At 36.8% G+C, this 25,327-nt stretch overlaps 3 protein-coding genes across 3 annotated transcripts in view; 1 reads left to right on the forward strand and 2 right to left on the reverse strand.

Moving 5' to 3' along the window:
* Positions 1-10,955, forward strand: part of Syx1A (Syntaxin 1A) — a 69,375-nt gene extending 58,420 nt beyond the window's left edge. Inside the window, exons 9-10 of the mRNA XM_012369666.2 lie at positions 2,397-2,490; positions 2,951-10,955. Coding sequence (XP_012225089.1) covers positions 2,397-2,477 — 81 coding nt within the window. The 3' untranslated portion in view covers positions 2,478-2,490; positions 2,951-10,955. The remainder of the gene's footprint in view (positions 1-2,396; positions 2,491-2,950) is intronic.
* Positions 10,956-11,060: 105 nt separating this feature from the next.
* LOC105673903 (uncharacterized) lies at positions 11,061-13,281 on the reverse strand. Its single transcript, XM_012369884.2, has 7 exons — positions 13,098-13,281; positions 12,370-12,761; positions 12,151-12,270; positions 12,021-12,076; positions 11,866-11,944; positions 11,664-11,792; positions 11,061-11,509 (listed from the first exon to the last, which is right to left on the reverse strand). Exons 1-7 carry the CDS (start codon positions 13,177-13,179, stop codon positions 11,312-11,314), a joined length of 1,056 nt encoding a protein of 351 aa, XP_012225307.2. The 5' UTR covers positions 13,180-13,281; the 3' UTR covers positions 11,061-11,311.
* Positions 13,282-21,716: 8,435 nt separating this feature from the next.
* Ptth (Prothoracicotropic hormone) lies at positions 21,717-25,327 on the reverse strand. The gene is made up of 4 exons (XM_012369009.2): positions 25,160-25,327; positions 24,504-24,725; positions 23,328-23,468; positions 21,717-22,070 (listed from the first exon to the last, which is right to left on the reverse strand). Exons 1-4 carry the CDS (start codon positions 25,238-25,240, stop codon positions 21,912-21,914), a joined length of 603 nt encoding a protein of 200 aa, XP_012224432.1. The 5' UTR covers positions 25,241-25,327; the 3' UTR covers positions 21,717-21,911.

Raw genomic sequence — 25,327 nt, forward strand, 5'->3', positions numbered from 1 at the left:
CTACAAATATTGATTTCAACCATATTTGTTTCGTTACATGATATCAGATGTATTTAAAATAATCAGATTTCAAAAATTACTTATACGTCAGTATATTTTTTGTCTATAATTCTCACTTTCAACCGTTTTTTGAAAGAGAAAATTATAGGTTTAATTGTGTTCTGACAAACGTTATTGTATTACAAATACGAGAGTTTATTTTTACTTTTCCAATTGGAATACAAAAAATATTTTTTGTTCAATTTTTTCTAAAATTACTTTTTTTGACATTTGGCTTGACATTGAAATTTTTTAATATTTAGCTGTAATAGTAGTCTATAAATTATATATATATATAATTATATGTATATCTTGAAAAATATTTATCTTAATCCGAGACGCAGCGACAGAGAGCAAATGTATTCGATACTTGATTCTATTATCTTTTTGTCGAAAATCAACATTTAATTCCATCATGTTTGTTGTCGCCGCAGAGTCGCTTGATATCACGAAATCAGCAATACTCTAGATAGCATGAGACTCGTCCGTGTTAAATCGGCGTCGTAACAGCGCGAGCTTGCGGAGACGCTTCCGGATTTGTCCCAGAACCGATCGATCGTTCCCTCGCGATATACGACAGAGACGGTCGCCACTTCCTCGTGTCGAGTACTTTAGTTCTCTTGTAGGCTGAGAATTCCGCTCTGCCGGAACGCTAATCTGCACGACGGTGACGTATCTCGCGAGGCACACATGCTCCGATGAACAAATATCGATCGCCCGAACTCTAATAATCACCGTCGTCGCAATGCAGACCGCACAACACAGTGCGGCGCGCGCATTATACATGTAAATAATTGCAATTTGTATAGAGTAGATAATAATAATGACGACATAAGGGGAAGGACAGGATGAACAATATATTAATTATTAACGTCGACAGCGTAGTAGGCATTTTCTTCTCTCTTCGGGTGTATATTCAAAAAATTTTTTTAAATAGAAAAGCAGCGGCTTGTTCACACACATGGCACGCCGTCTTGTTTTTCCTGTCATCCTCACTGTACTTGTCGCCTTGCAAAAGAAAAAAATAAGAATTATTTGCTAATTAATAAATCAGACGCGAATAAAACCGAGTGTAACAATAATTAACGCTGGTCGTTCGGATCTATGGAGTGGGATCAATTCACGCATATAGAATATCGCGAAGATAGCAGAAGACGATAGAATTTGTGGTGCATTTTGTACAAGAAAGAAGCAATGGCAGTCGGTCGTCAGGATCGATTCGCGGTAGACACCAGATGTAAATGGACTCGGTGAAACATTCTCTGCTTACCGCGGAGAAAGAGGGAAAGGGATGCGGGATGAAGCAAATTAGGAATACACGGAATAGAGAAGGCTGAAGTTGTGGCGGGAAGCTCCGAAGAAAGCAGACGCCAATGGCGAGGGTTAATGAAGGTTTGTATCTCCGTTTTTCCCGACGCTAATCTCATTGATCATCTTTGATTTTTCATGTTACTTTATCCTAGAAGTAAGAGTTACGAGATTTTAATTACTGATACGTCACAAAATGTTTCTACATCCCGAAGACCGATTGCATCAACGTTTACCGCTGAAAGTAATTGATTATGTTTCTTTCTCTGTGTATACAAAGCGTTCCAGATTTCCGATATCTTCTATCGTCTCCGAATTTTTTGACCAAATTGGAGCCAAATTTTTAAACACAATTAACGCAATTTGTAATTGCGCGGTCAATCAGAGTTTTCTCAAAAACTATTTGTAATTAAATAAAAAATAATTTCAAATAAAATGTAATTTATAAAAATTTATAGATTTTGTGAGTACAAATTTATCTCAAATTGATTTATAAAACTGTAGATGGTGGGGGAAAAAATCAAATTTGGAACGTTTTGTATAAGATAAGATTGTTAAAGTTAAGATCAAATCGCAAATTAAAGTTATGCATTTAATCAAAATTATTCATAATTCAAATTGTTGGTGCAATTCAACTTTCAAATCGAAATCTGTACGTGTCAAGATAGTCAGCTTCTATTCAGACGCAATTTCCGTCGAGAATACACTCGAATCAACGTCACGTTCACGCGTCATTTTTTGCGCAGGCTATTGCAACGTGCGTCACCCATGCCGGCAACGAGCAAGATCCAATTTCTTTCAGGTGCTCTACGGCACGATAGATCGATAAGTAAACAATTGTAATGTATAGCGTAATTGTAATGGACAGAGGTATTGAGCACACGAGCGAGATTGGGTTTGAAAATGAGAGAGAGAGAGAGAGAGAAATACGTAAATAGAATAAATGAGAATAGAGAGATTTAGGGGAGAGCGTCGAGAGAGAGAGAGAGAGAGGAAGCTTTGTAATCGATTATATTAAATTTTTGCCGATCTGTTAATGCCGAGTGCAGAAGAAGATCATGATCATGATTTGCCTCGCCGTATTGGGCGTTGTCGTCGCCACCACCATCGGTGGATACTTCGGACTGTGAACGCCAAAACCAGGTACGTACCGTGACATCGTGTGACACTTGACATTTTGTTGTATCAGAAGCGTCTAGATGATAATAATCAAATTCGTACGGCGGACGAATAACCGTTCTGTTGACGTCGCAATACGACACTCGCCGTAATTGTAATTTCATTACTCGCTGCTATGCGAAATATTACACTTATCACAACTGACAGCTAACTGAAAGGAATTTTGTATTTTTGCACTCTGCATAGAAACACTCTGTAAATCATGCATGAGATCTCACACAATTCGAGCTGCAAAATACTTTTTTTGATAGACTTGACGTGTTCCATTGGACACCTTGCTGATGACACTGTCGATTTTTCCTCGAAAGTAATGCTTTACCGATCAATAACGGCGATAACCATTCGTATTGATTAGTGTACAAAATTCGCAACAAAGTTCGTTAGCTTTTCCCACTGTATACACTCGAACGATCTTTCTCCTCAGAAAAGTCCAAAGACAACAGCAGCATGTACCTAACTCCGAACCGCCGGCAGCGTCAGCATTCACTCATATCGTCCCGATACGTGAAGCTGATTGCCGTTCGGACGAGAGGAGATCGTCACCGACGGAGATGCCATCACCGTCGCGCTTCTTTCGTAACACCCATTATCGCTAGAGCCTTCAGTCTATCACTCGCATTCCCCAGCTCGACACGAAGGAAACCAAAGAGAGGAGAGATCATCCTTGTCGTCGACTTCGCCATCGTCGTCGTCGTCGTCGTCGTCATCGTCATCGTCGTCGCCACGTTCACGCCATCCTCGTCTCGGAAGCCTTCTCCGATAGTTATTGCGTTAGTTACGTTCGGTCGACGTGCAAATAGAGGAGAGAAACGGAGAAACAAGCATCCCTCGTTCTTTTGTATTCAAATTGTTAGCTCGATCGACGATAGATCCGCCTCCTCTAGTCACTCCCAGTCCGCATCCCTCGCCCCCTCGTCCACACCCACCCGCCCCGCGTCACGTCGAAATTCAATGTGCACGAAGCTGTCTTTGCGTGCGCGCTCTTCGCCGTCCCGTTTCCTCTCCTTCTGCCCGTTCTCCTCTCACGGATCACGCGGCAAAGAAAAGATAACAGACGACAGGCCTCGCCGAATGGAACGGGCTGAGAAAATCGAGGGATATTTGTCTCTCTAGAATTGCGGGCGGAACTGTCGATCGGCGATCGACGCACGCATCGCCGGTCAAGCGACATCTCCGATCGACGCTCCGACATAACGTCGTCCTATCATCGACAGGACGACCATTGACACGAGGACACTGCCGGTGTTTTTCCCCTCCCCCCCTCCCCCCTCCCCCGCCCGCTCGCGCGCAAATGCCCCCGTCGAACGCCACGAGACATCCATCATAAAATGTGTTGCCGTTTCCGGCGATAACAATGCGACGCGTCCTTCGCGGTACTTCATCTTATCGCAATCTGAGCCTGATATCCAATGGCGCTTTTCTGTGTTAATGCGAAGTAACGATGGACAGCCCGCGCTGCCATCCTCTTGCCGAAAATACGATGCACGGTACCACTCGAAAGTCGCTTGCTTTTTTTTTTCTTTTTTTTTTTCTTTTTTTAATGCGTGATTCGCGCTCCGAGAACATTCGGGACGATTCGCTTTTCTCGGAGGTCACATTCCGAGGATGCATCTTGCTCGTCAAATCCGTGTCTGTATCCGCTTGTACGCGAGAGATAAACCGCTGACCAAAAGTTTGTACGTCGAATTCGCAATATCCAGACATTAGATCGTAATTCTGTTAGCGAATCATCGGTAAAACATCGCTAAGTAAATGGTACTAATTGGTATTAATATTCACGCGGTAGTACCTAGTGATTTCTACGGTACATTTTGCGCGGAGATTGTTCCGAGCCACGAACGACAACTTTTCTGAACCTTTTTTCTAAGAGTGAAAAAAATGTAGGGGGAGTAGCGGGTGAACCGTGCAACCAAAAAGATCAGCAGATATTACTTAAACGGAAATTAGCGCGCTAATTGAGTAATATACACTGATTTCTATCAAATATTTCAACCAGCGGTTTAACCCTCGGCCATACATATCACGCCAATTTTGAGTAATGTTTTCGACATCTCTATACTACACCTCTCTGTATCCGGACGATCGTGAGAAATCAATTAGGTGAGGTTTCTTCCTCGCGGAAAAACGACAGTGCGTCGTAAAGACAAATTTATCGCCTGAGAAGCACTTAGGATGGATTGCTAGTGTTAGCTAACTAAAAAATTCGTGAAATTCTCTCTTCACGTGTGCAAAAGACAGCAAGGCAATTTAATAGTGTACAGTTAGGGGTCCTAGATTCGTGTAATATTAATTAAGCATTCCTCCCCTTACACTCTTATTACTCATTAACCGATATTCGTTAATACTCTCGGCGCGATCAAGTATCCTCGGAGTACTCGATTAATTTACGGAAGGCATCGACGTGGACGATGCGATTTTTATAACAGGTACTTTACAGTAAAATATATTATACGCTCTCTCTCTGTGTGTGTCTCGTTTATCATAAATGACAGGTTACTCGAGAAGATGTTTCGACCAATAGGTGTTCAGTGAGAGAAACAATCAATTCTTCCAGTATTTCTATTTAGCTACGTAATTAGCGGGATATCAATCGCGATATAGCGAGGTGTAGACGAAGCGATCGTGTCTCTCTATAGACGCGCGCGCAATGCTTTTTTTTCGGAATGTGACCGAAGGGAAGCGACGTATATCGCAAAAGCACGTTGCAAACGTGTTAAAATAGATTTCATTGTACGGAATACACGTGAACGGATTTATTTTCGTCCTTAGGCGATTCGTTTATAGTCCGACACTTTCACCGAATCGACGGATTTACGTGTTGCACAAAACGCCATTAGATATTGGGCCACGACGACTATCAGTGGAATTTTCAACCGCAACTTCTCGCCTTGGACGATAGTTGTTTCGCGTCTCCTGTAATTTCGACGAACCCTCAGTAAAAAGTACTTCCCTGGCGTCACCTCTTTTTCACAAGTACTATACTTCTCCATATTTCGCTAGTTTTGAAAATGCGCGATCGTGCAAGCCATTTAGTTTCGAGTATCACTTGCAAATTGGTAGAAGTTATTTGTAAATCTCATGTCCCGTCACTCTTGCTGTTTTTTCTTTACAGTTCAGCACGTGGATTCTAAAGCCATTGCGCGCTTCTAAATAACGTACTATTTTTCGTTGGCTCTTCGAGATCAACACCACGTCGGCGCGCATGAAACAATTGCGAGCCGTATAATTGAAATTATAAATTTTCTCAAATGTGACTTAATTATACGAGGGTTCTCGGAATCGAGTGTGCGAAAAGTGTATCATCTTCGAAATGATTAACCCCAACGTGGACGAAGCAAGGGAGGGCCCGATATAAGTGTAGAAAGCAACAGAGAATGCGAGAGAGTGAGAGATAGTGCGAATGCGTGTACGTATGTGCGTACGTGAGAGAAAAAGAATTATTAAGCTGCAGCAATAATATAATATATAGGTGTTACGGAAAAAAAATAATTAAAAGATAATCCCATCGGCAGAATGAGCAAGAATGAGTTAAATGCGATGAACGATATTGTATGTACACGGACTTATGTATACATATACATATTTAAAAAAAAATATATATATATATAGTTAGTTAGTTAGTTAGATAGATAGATAGATAGATAGAGCGAAGTTGGCATGATCGAGGAGAAAGAATAACAATATTAATAACAACAATTATTATTATTGGCAGCGCCTATATATTGCTCCTCGATAGATTAACGTATCGGGCGGAGTGCTGGCGGCGTTAATGTTAATGTTTTGTTGAGTATATTATAATTATTACGAATGTTGAGGTACATACATTCTACAGAAGATTATGGGTTAATGTTTGAACGAAAAAAAAAAAAAGGAGAAGAGAGAAAGAAAAATGATATAACGGTGAACGATTTATGCACCGCGCGTGAAGCGCGCGTTGCTGTAATAATTAACATAAAATAATAATAACGATGATTAAGAAAATATTAAGATCACATCTTGCATTGTACAGAAAACATAATAATTGTTAGTTTAGGTAGAGCAAACATTACGATCTACTATCTAATTATAATCCAATACGACTAAGATGGCTAAGATTTAATCGCATAATCCCTCTGTCACACGAGTTACGACGATCGTCGATAGCTACACTATTCCCCTGATAAAATTATTATCCGGCTGATCAATGGGTTTCGTTGAAAACAAAAAAAAAACGAGAGAGAGAAAAGATCTGCGCTCGTACATGTCGTTGAGAAGCTTCGCATTATCCAAAAGAAACAAAAGCAAGAATTTTTCGGTCGCCGAAGAAAATAAAAGAATCGTGCGGACGCGAAAGTGCGTCCTCTTGTTTCAAAGCTCCACGATTTCATTCTTTCGGCTGTGCAAAACTTTGCGTTGTATCTCTTCGCGCTTCATCGAGTCGCCTAATTATAACGTGCCGCGTGACATCACACGAAAGATACCAGTCTTTTCCAGTCTCACCGTTCGGCACACGTCAATTTTTTAGCGCAGCCTCCTCGTCCTACATGCGATCGCCTTCATTTCTTTTTCGGGCGGCGTGAGTATCAAAGTCGATTTCCGTAACGGATCGTCGTGACGAGTCTGTCGCAACCACCCGCTCTTGCAGAAATCCTCAACGCGGACTTCCTCGCGTTCTCCGCAGCCTCGGATCTCGTAACTTTAGCTTTATAGCGAACTCTTCGTGGTAGGAATTGAAAAAAAAAAAAAAAACACCTATCGTCGTCAATTTCTTATCACTAGATAAAGAGAGAGAGATTCTATACGAGTAACATTGTAGTCTATCGGTGCACAACAGCCGACTGTACGTTAAACGAATGTGGCCTAAAGATGTAAGGGAACGTCGCGTCTCGTTACTATCAATCGATCTGTCATCCTGGCGTCCATCCTCCAGTCGTCCAGGATCGTTCCGCTCCCGCTGAGAGGATCCTGACTGAGGACGGACATCCGGATGCGTTTTATCTTGTTGTCTTTAGCCTGTACGGCTTTCATCTTTTTCAATCTCGCTAGTTTCAGTCTCGGAATCTTTTCTTTTCGCAATTTCGTCGTCTCACTGTCAATCGAAAACGCAAGGAAGCATGTACCGGACGACTGAAAAAAGATGGCGAACGGCACCGGAGTCGTTTCTGTCGCACGTTAGAATCGCGTATTGGCGACACACCGCTCCGGATTTAATCGCGAGTGCGCGAAAAGTTTCCGCGTAATGCGTGCGTTTCCGTCGCGAGCATCTCATTAGCTAATTGCGGAAACTGGCGCAGTCTTCCTTGAGAATCTCCGTTTCTTTGTCCCGAGAGCGAGAACTGCTCTTTTTCCGAGCGGCAGTGCATCGCGACGGTTTAAAGCGAGCGTGTCGAGGGACGGATTGTGAGAAACATAAACGAACGACAAAGCCGATCACACAATTCCCGTAATCTCGATTATATTATACTTATTCGTCACGCTTAACCGAAAAACACATATATCACGGGAGTTTGAATACAAAGAAAGAAAGAGGGAGACGGGAAAAATTGAAGGGACATCGTTTAATCATTGAATACGCTATTTCATTGCATTTGTATGTAGAGTAGAATAGAAAGATTGTGATCTACGTAAGATCTTCGGATATACGCGATCCATATCCGGATGTCTAGACATGCACGGAAGAGGAAGAGGGGGAAAAAAAAAGGACAAAAGATAGGCACGTATAATCAAGAGGAGATTCATCTAGTGTCCGTGAACACGTGGATAGATGCCATGTCGGTGCAATTATTAAATACGAGAGGCTACTTCAATAACCTTATGAGTGTCAATTCCAGTTTCAAGTGTAAATTGTAATTTCGCGAGAGTTTTAAGAGAAAAGAACAAAAAAAAAAGAAAAACAGAGAAATAGAAAGAAAAGGGTGATGCGGCGTCAAACGACGAGGGAGGAGAAGAATCTTAAACGGTTTAACATAAAAAAATAAGAGTCGCGCGATGCGCGGCAAAGTGAGATTATTAATAAATTTAACTTATTGAAACAAACAAAAAATATTAGGAGCGAAAGGGAGTGAGAGGGAGGGAGAGAAAGAGAGGGAGAGAATGTACGCACGAGAGAGTGAGAGCGAACGAGAAATATGTTAAACTAAAGGAAGAAAAACAGGAGCTAAATCGTAGCACGTGCAGGAGTAACAGAGATAATGGATACTTTTTATTGTAGGTATTTCATATAGATGAGATTCGTAAAGATAATAAAAAAAAAAGCATACTGTATTAACGACAAGAATACTTACTGATGAAAACTCTAAGTCAACGGTGTTTTTCTGCCTATACGTATATCCGACGTCTCGCGTCCACTTCTGCGAGCGAGCGCGCTGTGTAACTTCTCTTCGCGTATAAGAAACTCTAAATGCTGAATAAAAAGCCGAAAAAAGAGCGTAAAAAAAGAAAAAAAAATGAAAAAAAACCAGCAGACGCGTCGATAAATCAGGCATCCTTGCGTTCTTGTCTTTAACTAACGATTAACTACTATTACTATTACTATTATTATGATTATTATTATTATTATCATCACACACACATCATTGACACTGTACAAAGTTGGCAATAATCTTAAGAGACCTCTTGGAACACCCACCCTCTCGTATAATTGTCCGTTCGCTCGGGGACGAGCAAGGTAGAACGACTACGCTCGCCGGCTCCGAACGAGCCTTCCCTTCCGGCCCTATAATCAGGATAAAAACCCTACGAGTCGGAGAGAGCGAGGCCGACAGCGTCCGGGCAACGGAAATGTCCGGGAAACATCCGCGAAACATATTAGAGATGTCTGGCCTGTGAGTGCTCTCATAATCATCCAGTTTTTCTTACCCAGCGATCACACACTGACCCTTTAGCGTGAGCAGAAATAAGAATGCAAAGGAATATAGTGAAGAAAATAACAAATGGGTATCTGATAGTACAAATTATATATATTTGCTGTTTGAATTTTTGAAGAAAATGTTTTCTTAACGCGACCACTCACAGATTCAAAGACTATCTAATCTACCGAAGCAGTCTTTATAGATCTCGTCAAGTTTTCTTTGAGGATTTCACAGCACTCGTTAATTTTGATCGTAATTTAAGCAGCTATCTTGTCTCTTTCTAACGTTGAGAGGCGTTAATCAGTTAGATTACTTTCAAAATTAGCCAGTGCGTTGATGAAATTGATCGGGCAGGAATGTTTCTCGGACTTTTCCGTCGTTCGGGTGCGGTGATTAATTCTGCAGTAGAGATATGTGATCAAGTGAATGTGCCCTTTCGTCGTATAATCAAGCACAAAAGGAAAATCTCTCTATGAACGTAGCAGTAGGCCTCTAGCTGTGAGTCCGGCGAAGAAATCCAGCTGTCTTCGAGAGCATCGCTCCAAAGCTCTAATTTTATCTCGCTGACCACGTGAAAATTCGCTTGTCGCTTTTGCAATATCGGTCTTCGCAACGGAAGCCGACACTATTTAAAGCTCTTATCGTTTCTGATTGTGCGTGTGACGGTCAGCGAGAGAAAACTTATTGCGAATTGCGATGTATTGAGTGCAGTTGGAAATCGCTGGATTGTGTCACGAAGAGTAAAATTTAAAAAAAAAACGCGTTTATTCGACCAACGAGACTGGAAGCGGCGGTTCGCACTAGGAAGAGCAATTTCCGACCTCGAAGTCGCGACGTTGTGTCATTGCGGTTGCGGAACCGCACGTCCGAAAAATATCTGAATAATACAAAAAGTAGATGTGAAAAATTAGGACGCTTAAAAATCCCGAGGATATCTGTGAAAGGTTGAGACATTCAAGAAAATAAAGATATCTGAAAAATTAGGAAATTAAAAAAATAGAACATCTAAAAAGTGTATTGAATATTAGAGAAATTGAGCCATCTAAAATACACGAGAATGTCTGAGAAATGTCAAAGAAATGATAATGTCCTATAAAATATTTTAAACATTTGTATTGTTTGACAAATTCTCGGGAAAGGTCCTAATTTTACGCGATTTCCGCTCCTTTTGGTGCAAACCATCAGCTTCCGCTCGTGTCGTACTTGAGAAACATCGATGATGTAAGAATAACGACTTTCGATATCCACATTCATTCGCGAAAGCGATAAAAAAAAAAAGACAAAGAAGGAGAAGCCAAGCGTTCACAATTATATTCTTTTACGTTATAACGACTTACGATTGAGTGGTCGGGTAGCATATTTTGCATTACCGATAACAATAGTAGCGTGTCACTTGTCTTTAACTCCTAATTTTATATATCATTGGAGATAAGTAATCCGCAAAAATAAAAATTATAATCAGCACTACAGTGAAGTTACTATACATCTGTAGATAAGCGGTCCGCAAGGAGAATTCAAAAAACCGACACGATGTTCAATGTATTTAATGATCTTCTCGAAGGATGAAGAATATATGAATATATGGGGAATAAAAGAAAAGGGAGCAGCTCAGTTTCTTGGATCCTCTCGGCATTTTCTCCAATCCTCCTTCTCCTTAATTGCAAGATATTAAGAAAACGATACGGTCGTCAAGAATGAAACGTCTTCGGTGGATATTTATATACTATATTTAAGATTTTACAAGAATAAAGCTTGTTGAGTAATTACATTACAAATAAATAAGTTTCTACGCCATCTACTTAAATGTTACACAACAAAAAACAAATCTCACAAAAAATGATAATCGGATACATTCCGTAAAAAAATATGTACAAAATATAAATGTGTCTGCTAATTGTAGATCTCAGAAATACAGGAAATATCACACTATTTGTATCATCACGTACATTCACTTATTATATCTTAGGACAAAGCACAGAATCCAGTGGATCTGTCACTATACTCGATCGACTTAATAGTCGATCTTCAAACTGACCGTCGTCCGCAGTTTTTTCCGGACCGCGAAGAGCTTTTTTCTGTATAAAGTGATTCACCACCGTGGGATTCACATAAGACATAGTCAATCTGCAGCCCCAAGATAGAAGTGCCAAGGGCTAAAAAACAAAACAAAAAATAGAATAATGCAGATAAAGTATTGAGAATAATATTTAAATTATGAATCGAGATAAATTGAAAAGCTGAGAAACTTGAGAATAGGAAGAAAAAAATGGCATGTTAAATAAATTATTAGTACAATTCTACACTTACACGATCCTCGTCTAGATAATTGTATGGTGTAATAACATGTCGCCAGAGACACTTCCTAACGAGATTCTTCAAACGTTTCACCTCCAGTGGATTTGCACACGGATGGTACAGCATAACAATCGCTCCATGCTGTTAAGGATAACATGACAAATATAAATAATACTTCGATATTAAATTTGCAAGAGATGCACTGTGATATTACCTCAAGATTATGCAGCCATCTCTGTTTGGGTACATATTTGTACTCTCCGTAAACTGGCCACAAGGGTCGGTGTGGGCCGCTGTAAACATGCGAATATTATAAGGAACCATTCTCATGACGTTTATACATATAACAAAGGACTATAATTTACTTACTAAAGAGGAATATCGTCATCATATTCAATTTTTTGGTTCATACATTTATGAGCAGCCTGAAAAAATACTATGATTAAACTTCATACTAATAGATATGTTATTAATATTGATGACAGTAAAATATGTTTACCTTGTATGTTTTTGGGATGTTTTCACAGTAAATTTTGGGTGCAATTATACTTGGCGTAATTTTATGACCATAACATGTATATTCTGATGGGGAATTATCCCAATCAATAGTTAGGTTGGTCTGAAAAGTTATCACAGTTGAAACACATGTGACACATTCTATTAAAACAAAAATACTCTTTTGGAAAATACAATTTATATGAATAAGGCTGATATTCACCTTAGCGTCATCACATTCTGGTGACACATGGCCCATGAACATTTCATGGGGAACCTCTGTCACAGATTCATATTCAAATCTTTGGTCATTGTCTGGGAATATTTTTGGTGAAGGTGTTGGATCGTCGGGTCTGTCAGGCATCCAGCGTCCAGTCCAATGTATCTCATTGGGAAATTCTGTCACTGATTGATATTCATATTGTTGCTCATTCTCTGGCAACACTTTGGGTGGTATCAGATCATTTGTATCGCTAGGTATCCATTGTCCTAACCAATTCTTAGATCCATCTCCAATATTTCTACGTTTCTCCTTGTTATATTTGTGATTATATAGTAGACTCATTAGCGAATTCATGATCTTTCCATCCTGTTCTTGATCCACGCTATTATAATCTGCAAGATAATCAAAAAGTTAATAACAATTAATTCAAGTGACACCAAGTAATTCAATTCATTATTTAACAGCCAAATAAGTTACCTTTCAATATAAATACTTGTTATTAGCATTAAATAAATATTACTCTCACTGACAAAGAATCAATTGATAATTTCTACTATAAAAGAATTTATTGAAATAAGGATTTATCCAAATCATGTCTAAGATCAACATATGCATGCTGACAAGAGAATTACAGAAAAAGTACAAACAGGTTGTTAGTGCGTCATTTGTTATAGGTTAGAAACGCTAGTATGAGAAAACAGAACGTTATTACAAACGTATTATCATACCATTGTATCTGTCCTGATATGTATCCACGAAACTCGCCGTCCCGAATGCACAAATCAAAAAAGCGAAGACAATCTGAGTCATTGTTTCAATGTCATAAACGTGGCAAAAATATCAAGCGCACAAGTGTTTCAACCGCAGCTGATTGCAGCTAGCAGTAGCTAGTGAATATTTGATGTTTGCCATGCGCAAAGATAAATCTGAGCTGTTTTAATCTGCAGCGGTACTTTCAACCTATAGTTTTGTTTACATTGATTGTTTACACGTTGTTTTGGTTTAATACGCGTATCAAGTACTATATTTATATTAAATTTGCATGCTTCCGGCCATGCAAATATGTATGGCATGAATATAACACGAATTTAGTACATATAAAATATATAATATAAACTTTTTTATGACCCTTGATATACGTTAAAGGTTAAAAAAAAAATAAAAAAATTTATAAATATAGTATATATTTATAAATAACGAAGTATAATAATAAATTTATATTATTAATTAATAAGATGATAAATTAACTCGAATGTAATACACATTGATGATATTGATGATATTAGCTTGCAAGTGAAATGTTAGCAAGTATAAATTTTTGCTAAACAAAATTTTTATACACACACAATTAAAATTGCATTTTACTTTAAATAATGGTAAAACTTTGAATAAAATACACAAGACATTAAAAAACATTTAGAAATTTTTAATTTAAAAGATTGGTTTATTTATTTACAAAATAGTACAAAAAGACTTCTATAATTTATAATTAATAATAGAAGTAACATATCGACATTACAATGGCATAAGATAGATGAAAGTAATAATGATATATACTTTAAAGAAATCTTCTAGGAACTTTTTTAAAAAATTAGTGGTAAAAATCATTTATTTGCATACATCTCAAAATTGAAGAGAATGAACAATAATTAATGATTATTTTATACAACATATTAATGGCGTAATTTTGATAACAATTTGTGTATACGAATTTGCAAAAAACGAATATATTCGGAGAATCATTTTCATATGGCTGTCCGATGATGATGGGTATTTCGGACATCGTCGTGGACAACGTAATGTTCCGTCTCGTTATTAGTGTAGTGCACAGCGTGTACTGTAATTTAATTAATTACTTCGGACCAGCGGCGCACGAGCGCAGCGTTTGATAGTCGCATCGATCCGCTTCCTGACAGTCCGCTCTTTCCAGTTAGGCAGGTGGAAGCGCGGTGATTTCATTTAACTATATTTGCAATCTAATTAAATAATATGACAAAAATAACAAGAGATGTGTTTATTGTATTATCGAGTCGAGGCCATTTTTATTATTCTATTATTTAATTTCTTTTTATGGAAAGAATGTAAAATTGGAATGTATTAATAGTACGTAATGTTTGGTCAATTCAATGAAAATTAAATGTCTGAAATTTAAATATATCTTTCCATCTAAATAATTAATTAGGATATTTTAATAACAATTCTTATTCAACACACATTTAACGATAATTAGCCGTACATTTATATTAATAATTTAACTTTATGCAGATTTAATTAAATTAATAATTTAACTTTGTGCAGATTTAACTTAATTAATAATTTAACTTTGTGCAGAATTTACGCGGATCATCTATTGGCGTTGGCAATGGTTAACTTTTTAAACAAGTGATAATCTTTTAGAAATCTTTTAGATTTGTCGTTGATAGAAATTAATAAGAAATGTTCTTCGCGCGCGCGCGCGCGCGCGGAGAAAGTTGTAATTATCAATCTATTGAAGCTTGGAAACTCGGTTCTTAAATGAAATTGAGTTAGCAAGTTTACTTCTGATTAAATTTGTATTTTTTTTGAACTTTAATGTCTTTCAGAAATTTGAAACAAGATAAATATGAATTTTGACAAAAATTTTGGAAACTTAAATACTGTTCACATTTGAAGGAGCATTTTAACAGATATAACTTTCTTTAATAAGAATGATATTAATTTTATACTATAAGCGTAAGAGATTTACATTATATAAAATCATTATACATGTATATTTAAATAGTTTAATTTTTATGAAAAGTTGAAAATTACGAAGTATAAAATTTTACGAAGCTAAGAGTTACTTTAGATAATATTTTTATCTTTAATCTTACAGTAATGTCATAAATTTATATTACATATATTACAATACTCGTCAATGCGCTTTAATTTTCTCGTGCGTGTGCAGAATTGCTTAATATTCATGGTACCGAAATTGGACGAGAAAACATTCGTTAATGTAGCTTAGAATATTACGAGCTGCTCGACCTCATAACGCATCACCGTGCATCTATAAACGTCGTTTGTTATTAATCGTCGGAACTGCATAATAGCATTATCGCGCGTACAAGGCCTCGTTTTCGAAATCCGAGTGAGAGAATAATATTCGTGACACCCACGATGTGCGTTTTAACTGCTGTTGAAATTGTGCGGAACGAGACCTTGGCGTTTGCAAAAGTGAGATCGCAAAGTGCGTTCACACAACAATGACTTTTACTTATGCGCCGTAAATAGAAGGATATTATTCTACGTTTTAAAACGAATGAAAAGATTGTATGAACGAACAAGTGAGTGAATGAGAAAAGAACATGTATGAGAGAAATTATTACACGATAGCAGCAAATCAATCGATTAATATTCCTCATATTAAATTAATCTGATGTTAAATTTTCCTCTAATTGCTGATAATTTGCAGAAAGATATTAAGCTGCGAGAGATAAAGGGATAATTAAACACATACTTTTTTGTACATTTATAACGCGCGAAGATAAAACTCTGAGAATTTATCTCAATATAAATTGAGAACTTATTATTAAAATTATTTTTCTCTTGCCTAAAATTTCACCAATTTTTCGCAAGTGTCTGCGAGTTAATTGTCGGCATTATGTATACAGGAGAAGAGTAACAATTTAATTAGTCCTCGTAGGGACATGTATCCCGAACGTGAGATGAGATCACCTAAGAAGGCGATATGAGTGGGAACTACGGGAGCACCGCAAGCAAAAAAAATACTTGGTTGGACGATAGCGCTCGTGGGATAAAGTTACTGAGGTGCTTAATTCGAAACATATCCGATGTGCCTCGTAGGAGCTATTATGTTAGCGACGCTTTTCTTTCTTGACGTTACAGCATGACCATCAAAAGGTTGACGAACTCGCCAGATAACCATGTCTGTATTTCGGGTACACGATGATTTTTGGCGAACAATACTATTCTTGTAATAATATCGAGAGATCGTTGGGAGATGTTTCATTATATATCATAACGTAATCGTAAACGTAAAAGTAACTTAGACCGCTCGGATATATCGGATGTATCAGTTATATCGCGAATCAATCTTATTTATAATAATACGAGATAGATTTTTATAAATTTCATTAAAATGTACAATACGTCACACACGCCAGAATATTTATCTCAAAATTCAGTAGATTATAAAAAATGCAACGAATAATTATTTTCAACTAAAAGCTTTATAACTAAATCAACTCTAAATTTTTATATCAAGTTTTTGTGAACAAATTCGTTATAGTTGAATAATACACAATTTTTTTTCTGTTAACTGGTACTGCGAATAACTATCTAGCTGGCTTGCAACGTAATACCGGATTGTCCTCTTTTTGATACGTAATCTTATCGAGTGTTTATTGACCAGTTAAAGTGGAAAATATGTAAAACAACATATGAAATTTTTTATCGAGTGTGGCACTTTATAGAAACGAGCATTACAATCTAAACTAATAAATTGCAGTTTAAAAAAACTGATATTTTTTGAATAATGAATTAACGCAATTTCCATCATACACAAAAGATTATTGGTATTTAGTAAAAATACTATATATTCTGTAATTCCTTTTTTTTTTTTCAAAGAAAATACTATTTATACATTAAAAAAGATTTTGATATTATTAAAATTAATTCTTTAATACGTTTATTGTTGCATAAATGTTTATAAATTTTTGCAAAAATTATATATAACTTTTGAAATGCAGTAATCGTTCTAGCAATAAAATGCGTCTGCATTATATCGCAATATAAACTCATATTTTTGTCTGGATTATTTTATTCACAACATGTTCAGTTGTTAATTATCGATCCTCGAGCGAGTGGTCGCAATTCGATCCGCCGTTGCGACGCGACATCAGCGTCACTTTTATCGGGGACGTAGCGGAGTGTAGATAGTAGAAACGAAGTACGGCTAAGCCGCCGGCAACACGCCCACCTGGAAGGTAAATGAAAGATCAGCCGGAGTGCAAACAATAGCTCGAGTGATTATATCCGCGCTCGAAGACCGGAATGTCACTCGAGGTGGCGATATCCCGTGCGTGCGTGCGCGCGGAAAAGGGTAAAAAAAAACAGGATCGTCTGCCACGTGCAATAATTTCGAGACGCCACGTGGAGACCATCGTCCTCCAGTGGCCAGAAATAAAAATCCCAGAATATCTTCAGCGATAACATTGTCTTGCGGAAGATGTCCGGAAAAAGAATTCTCTTTGCATGTATCTTGTACAGCCATATCTGTTCTTGTAAATGGCACTTAAAGCTTCTTTACAGTGTCTTCAGCTTTGGTACATAAAGCCTTACTTAGAAGGAAAACAATTTTTCCGGAAATATTGCGCTCACAATGCATTTTATGCCAGCTTTCCACTTTTACGGAAATTAATATTTAACTCACAAGTGCTCTCCTCAACAGCGTGGACTTTCCGCAACTTTTACAGTCGCTGGAGTATTCTTAAACCGCACCGCAATCGGCATTATTGTTTGTGATTTCATTTATCAGGAAGGAAAAAACGATTTCTCTCTGTAAATCTAAAAGCGCGAATGCAATTTTTATTTACTGATACATTTTTGCGAGAATGTGCGCTTTTTTCCTCTTTCTCTCTTTTTTTTTTATATTTATTTATGCATGATCTCATCCGATTAGCGAATATTCTACAGAGTAAAGATGCATGCAGGCATCGACACTGTGTGATGGACAGCCAATATTGTCGAGGCAAGAGGGCAAACAGCGTTGAGTGTTTGCTCCTGGAAACCGTTAACGCTCTTGAAGCAGGGTTTTAACAATGCTCGATCGACCGATGAATGCACGTGTGTAATGCGTACGATGTGACGACAGGCCGTAGCACAGCCGGCTGGAACAAATTTCCTATAAAATTTTGAAAAACTGTATTGTCGCGCGATATCATGAAAGATGGGCTTGCTCATACACAATAAGCAGGATCACGCGTGTACTTCATCATGTTTATTTCTTTTTTATTTTTGCAAGCTCTTGTGCAAGAGGGAAATTATTTGACATCGACGCGATTTGCGTCGTGTGAATTTACCGAAATGATTTGCACCTCGAATTCTTGAAACTGGTAATTCTCAAACAAAAAATTTTTGAAAACGCCAACGCACTAGAGATAGAAGCAATTGAACTTTGATATTTTATTTTTTATTCCATGTTTTAATACACAGTAATTCATGATTTTATTATTCTTTTCGAATCATTTCTCATATCATGGAAACTTAAGTTTATTTATAATGCGAAATTTAATTCTGTTAAAATTTATTTTAAGTTTAATGAAAAATGAAGCTTTATTTGTTCTTTAAAATGGCTTTATTTGTCTTTAAAACGGCTTTAAAAATAATAATTGTTTGATATGTTTAATTAAGAACAAAGAAAAAGAATTAATTTGATGATTCGAAGATTTGGTCAATGATTAGTTCTTCCGAAAATCAGTAATTTTCTGAGATTTGGGAATATATATCATTTTGGAACATGAAGCTGATTATGAAGCGGTATATTAACCAGTTGTAACGACAAAGCGACGTACACGTATGTACCTAATGAGATTAGGGGCGCATTTGAGCCTGCTGACAATCAGCTTTGACCGATTTACTCGGGTGGGCAGTATTGGTTTTTCGTGTACGCGAACTACGGTGCGTAACGCCCTGGACACCTACTGGCTGGGTGGCTTGTCGTTTTTATGGATATAGCTTGTATTTCTTGAGGGTTTATAAGCATACAATGCAGCAACTTTCAAAGAGCGCGAAATAGATTCATCACGAAATGTTGAGCATTTTAACAAAATTTTGTACCCTAATAGAGTAGAATGAACAATCCTGCATGAGAAAAACGGTATATTTTCAATTTAACTAAAAAGCCTTGTAATTTTTTAAAAAATGCGAGAATGAGAAAAATGTGTGAAGGTTTATGGAGCGGCATTTTGCAATTAAAATTCTTTTGTTTTTCGTCCATCCATTATTCTAAAAGTGATGATGATTACAAATATAACTCATTGTCGGTAAATTTACCAATAAATATTTGTATTAAATTTTTGCAATATATGTATATGTATATGTATATTTTGACCTTCTCTTCGCAATTGTGACGAAGATTAATTTTGAATTTAGTTTTCTTCCTTTTATAATATTTTACAAAATAAAATATATTGTATTGACACTGTCGCGAGTTTAGTAGAGAAAAATCATTTTTAGCGAATCAATAATAAAGAGAATAAAGGAAAGTATGTTTAGTTAAAATTTATAACTTTAATGTCACGGGGCAGAGTAATTCATTAATGTCGTAACAGAATAGTAACGACAAGGTTTTTCATCGAAATGTTAATGACTGTAATTCTAGCGTTCGAATGTCCGCGTAACAGAAAATTATTTCGAGAAATGTCAGTAATACGTAAACTCGTACACGCGCCTTTAAAGTATATATTTGTCTTGTAAAGGCAAATTACTCAAGTTTTACAAAGAGTAACTTCTCTTTTATAGCTACAAATTTCTAGAAATTTTTTTCGAATAACAACAATAATATGAGAATGCCTGTACTTATGCAATTTACAAAGGACAAAGCAATTTATAAAATTACCAGCAGCTAATGCTTTTATTAAAACTTAAAATATACTCGATTTTATTCGTTTAAATTATGTGAAGTCACCCGCTTTTTTAACATTTATATCAAGCTATATTTGCTTTACAACATTTTTGGTTGATTTGTATTTTTCTTATTTATGATATAAAATCAATAGTGCTAATAGTGTTTAATTAGTATATTTATTAAATATAAAATTAATGGTACAATTTTTAAAATCCTCATTATTTCATTTCATTGATTTAATGCAAATTTAATATAATATATAATTTAATTATTTTCTTTTTCTGTATTAAACATTTTCGTGATACTTAATGTCGTAACAGAATAGTAACGACAAGGTTTTTTATCGAAATGTTAATGGCTGTAATTCTAGCGTTCGAATGTCCGCGTAATAGAAAATTATTCTTATATTCATTATTATAGCATTTGAGAGACACATTAAAGAATATCGATTATCTTTTTGTGAAATTAAAATGATTGATGCTATTCAGGATTATGTATTTATATATTATATAGGAAAATAATTAATTGAATGATGCAATGAAACAAAATGCGAATTATTATGACAAATTAATTAAAATATTAGAACGCATGAAAGTCGCGTTCTCGATGGTATGCATCCGCGGTGTGAAATCATGAATTTGTAATCAGAAGAATCTTTTTCTGCAAACGCGGGGATGCCAAAATTATGTGACGTCAAAGGAACGTGCTGCGAATATGGTGTCGTTACAACTGAAAATTAAATTGGACGATAAAGGCGGACGTTTGTCATTAAACTGTGTCTGTGCCCCTTTTTAATCAGGTATTTTACAACGGGATTAATTGTACGCTCGGAATTGGACCTATGTACCGCGCAGATCTCATTGTGCCTGGCTTTATTCATGCCGTTGATTGCTTTGGTAACCCTAGAACGACTGGAAGCACACCAGGGTTTCATTATTCTCTTCGACAGAAAGCGCGCGGGCGATCGATCTTGTCTCTTAAATTATTTTACGCGTTGAACGTAACTTGTTGCGCGAGGTCAGCGTTGCATATGTATGCGTGTGATACATCGAAAGCACGAAAACTGTACAGGTTGTCCTTGTAACAATATATCACAGGAATTAAAAAGATGAAATTTGTTTTACAGATTAATGCAAATCTTTAATTTTGTCTTCTCATCTATTTAATGAAAAATTTACACAATTTTTATTGAACTTTAATGATAAACCTCTAAAAAGGGACATATTAAAATTATCATTTTTGTAACAAAGCTGCGAAACAACATAGATTGCAACATTGTTTTAATTGATTTTAATCGCGTTCTCTTCTTCTCTCTCTCTCTCTCTTTCTCTCTGCTGCTGTTGCTAGCCATACTCGCAAATTGCATCATAAAATTACTTCGTCCGTTCTTTGCGCGTAATGTGATAGTCAATGCTTTCTTTGTCTGAAGCGTAAAGAATTAAATTATGCTCTTTTTCTTAAAAACACATCGCATCAATGTACATTTTTATAGGGTTAATTTATCAATTTTTTTATTAGAAGTTTGTATTTTATTGCAGCAAAAAAAGTAAACTCACAAAATGCATTGGTAGCGATCAATAGCAGTTTAAATCGTATTTTTAAAAACATTTTTTATATTTATTTATTTTGAACAATTGAAGGATTGCATATCCGTTAAACATATTTGATAAACGCATTGTTAAATGTACAGGCTAATATTTTGACGGATTAATGAGAGGTAAAAATTATACAATTGGAATTCACGACCTAATTATTTATTCATTGATTTTATATTTTATATTTGTCGTATGTATGTACTGCAAGCGGAAACGTAAAATTTAATATGCTGCACGCATTTAGTCGTCAAATATCGGTCTAAAACACGACGGAAGTTGCTAAATTCTATCTTCTCGATCGGTCTGACACTTTTGGGGTGGACACGTATTAGTTTTTCTTATCCCGCCGCCGGCACACACGCGACGGGTATCTTCATCGGCTTCATCTGCCACTTGTGACGAAGGGAGTCCGGAAGTGGGGTTTCCGGAAATGTGCTATCGTCCGAATAACGATCATCGCTTAATCCGCTTAAATCGCGTTGACTCAACACGTGAACCTGTGTGAAAACAATAATTATTCTCGTTTAATATTCCGTGTTTTAAACAGGAAAATACGTTTTACAGCATCTTGCCGAGTAATTCTTAAAGAATCACAGACAATGAATTTTTCGTCGAAAATGACGCATGTCTGCAAAGATACAATTTTTATTTTATTTTATTTTATTTTTTTTTTTAAATTTTATATTTAATTAGCATTCACAAAATAGCCGACACTGTAGTATTTTTCGACATTTCTGAGAGACAATTAATGATACGGAGAACTGGTCACAAACAGTTGTTCTAACATGTACAAATATTCGGTCATGCTGTTTGATAATTCGCCGCATTGTTGCTCCGTAACGGGATTCTCGGGTGAATAATCGCACGTACAAATACGATTAATTAGGATGGGTCGGCAGGCGAATTCTTATTATGGACAGATGTAACAAGAACGCCAACTGTGCGCAGACTAATTAATCTTTGACATTAACAATTTCAACGGCATTAATCTCTCGCGAATAATACAGTTGCTAACGTGTATAATGCACGAATAAATATTTCTCATCCTGCTTATACGCATTATCACATCGCTATCTAATATTCTTCTTTGATGAAAAACAAACAACGTAAAGAATAATACGTATTGTATACTTTTGTGTTTTCACTTCGTTACGAAAATAGCATTTTTCGTATTGTTTTTAAATAAAAATCGACAAAATATTTCCTGTTATATTTCGGCGCGGTATTTTTTTAAGTAAGAACTATATGTACGTATTGATTTACACATAACAATCGATATTTTTGTCTGTAAATGTCAACGATAATGCAGCGATCAAACTCACATTGCGCATACATCGAGTCTCGTGCATAAGGCAAGTAGTTACAGCGAGTTTTGATCAGACAGAAAAGCAATACCGAACGCATTTGAACTACGGCGGCAAAATTAAGTGACATTCAAACGCGCGTTTAGCACAAGATTGATGTTACATAATCAAAGCTACCAGGTCGCGTAAATTGCAATGCAAACACGTAATGGTCAATTGTTGCATATCGCTATTGTGGCTGCATCGCGCAATATTATTACTGTGACGAAGGACGGTGTTTATCCTCGAAGCGAGAAGTTCGGTGATCAATAAGCCGAGAGTTTACGCGTTCGGCGCTAATTAAAGTTGTGTATACTTGCACAATGCTCGACAACCACTTAGGTACCGGACGCGCCTAATCGGTAGTTCACTACTTCGCACCACGGATTATCGATTGTCACGCGATCTTACCATGTAGTGCAGCAGTCGACAGGAATTGAACTTGCTCTGGCAGGCTTTCGGCTTGCAGTGCGATGCGGTTAGGTATCTCGGATAATGTCCCTCGCCGAGGTCTCTTATTTCGAATTGCGTCTCGCAAGTGCATTGCAGAGACTGCGAATAAACATTTTTGTTAAACGTTTCTTATTTCATGTGTCACTTGATATACGGAAGTTACTTGATATTAATTTACAGAAATATACGTAGACGTTATGCTAATTAAATGGCACGAAAGCGGATATTCTTTATGTTGAAACGAATAATAGAATGCCATTCGACAAAATCAAGATAACAGAGTTTTCTTTGTAATAGAATTAATTAATTAATTTAAATATCTGCAAAGTAATTCGCGTAGAATTCCTCGCACGTTGCTTGGTAACTAACGAGCTCGTTTTCAACTTTTCGGTTAAATTCCACATAGCACGCAATGTGTGCTTTGAACGTGACACTTTTTGGTGGATGACAGCCGTTTCGGCTACATACAAAACGATTCGCGAAAGCCCGCAAAACAAATGAACGAATGAAACAGCGCGGCAAAATGAAAAGGAAAAACGAAAAAACAAATCCTATCGCGTACTCTTTATGAAATTCGATTTGAAACACATTTAATCTCTCGTTGTGCCGTTACCGCAAAATACAACGCAATTTTCTCCTCTAATGCATAAAAAGTTATTCACAGTTGGTTTTTTTTGCAATAAATCGAGGTGACCTTTGCCATTAAAATCCGCGCTGCGACGACACGCGTGGGAGAACCTTCGCGTTTTAACATCAATTTAGAAAATAATCACCCATGCGTTTAACAAACTTCAAGCACGAAAGCATCGAGATGTGAAAGGGCAATGAAGAATCGGATACATTCAATTGCCGGGAAACTTTTGTCGAGAAAACTTCAAGTGCGTTACTGTTATTCTTTTCTAAATTATTCAAAGGAAAAATGTTAATTGACAGTCAAACGTTTCTTTTTTTTTTTTGCTTTGTTACATCATAAGCTAACATTTATCCCTGTTATAAAAATAATGAATTTATGTGACACTAATTCAGCTCGGATATCACGTGACAGCGTTGTGTAACGATGCCACGTTTCTTTTTTGTTTTTTTTGCGAAAGAAAACTAGGAGAAAAGAGATTCTTGCGAATTATGCAAACGTACTCTCGTTAGAAGACGCGGCTGCAGGTCGATGTCCTCGGTGCCGGCGATACGCTTAACTTGCTCGGGATGAAAACTGCGCTTATCCTCGTAGAAGAATGCGTTTCGACTCGAGATATCCTCGCTATCGTCCAGTACGAATTCCGGCGCAACAACTTGCTCCTTCCACCGATCGATTGACAAAACTTGCCCCGGGCCCTCCGCAAACAAGCCATGGATCATCATCTGATTTTATATTGGTGTTTCGTGATTAAAATTTTCATTCATTATGTATCATAATATTTCAATATTTTTCCATTAAAATTTATGAAATTTTAATTTTAATAACAAGGGATGTAGGTCACTTTGTTTTTTCAATTTCAGAATACGTGATTTTTAATTTTATGATACATTTTTGTACGAGATTGTGAAAGGAATATTTTTTTTTAATTGAAATTATGCGTGTAAGCAATCAAAAGTGAAGATAAGTTATTATTAAGTTATATTTTTTTTTAGTTTTAATTCAAGATTTGACAGTTGTGAAAAGTGATGGTTCCTTTCAAAATTCGGCTCAAGAAAAAATGAGATTAAGTAAATTAATGCTAAGTAATGTATTGTGTTTATCATACAACAAATTACGGGAGGGTCGACAAAACAGACGTATGTCCGATGATGCTTACGCAAAGAATAAGGAGCTTCATCCTTCCCAGGACACGTCTCGCACGAGCCATCACCGTATACTGAGGACTCGTCTCTGACATCCGCTCTTTATATACGAAATTATGAAAATAATAGCGGCTCTATATTCCGACGATAGGTAAGATCCCATTACATCGTCGCCAAGATGC

Source organism: Linepithema humile, chromosome 5, assembly GCF_040581485.1.
Source record: "Linepithema humile isolate Giens D197 chromosome 5, Lhum_UNIL_v1.0, whole genome shotgun sequence".
Classification (NCBI taxonomy): Eukaryota; Metazoa; Arthropoda; class Insecta; order Hymenoptera; family Formicidae; genus Linepithema; species Linepithema humile.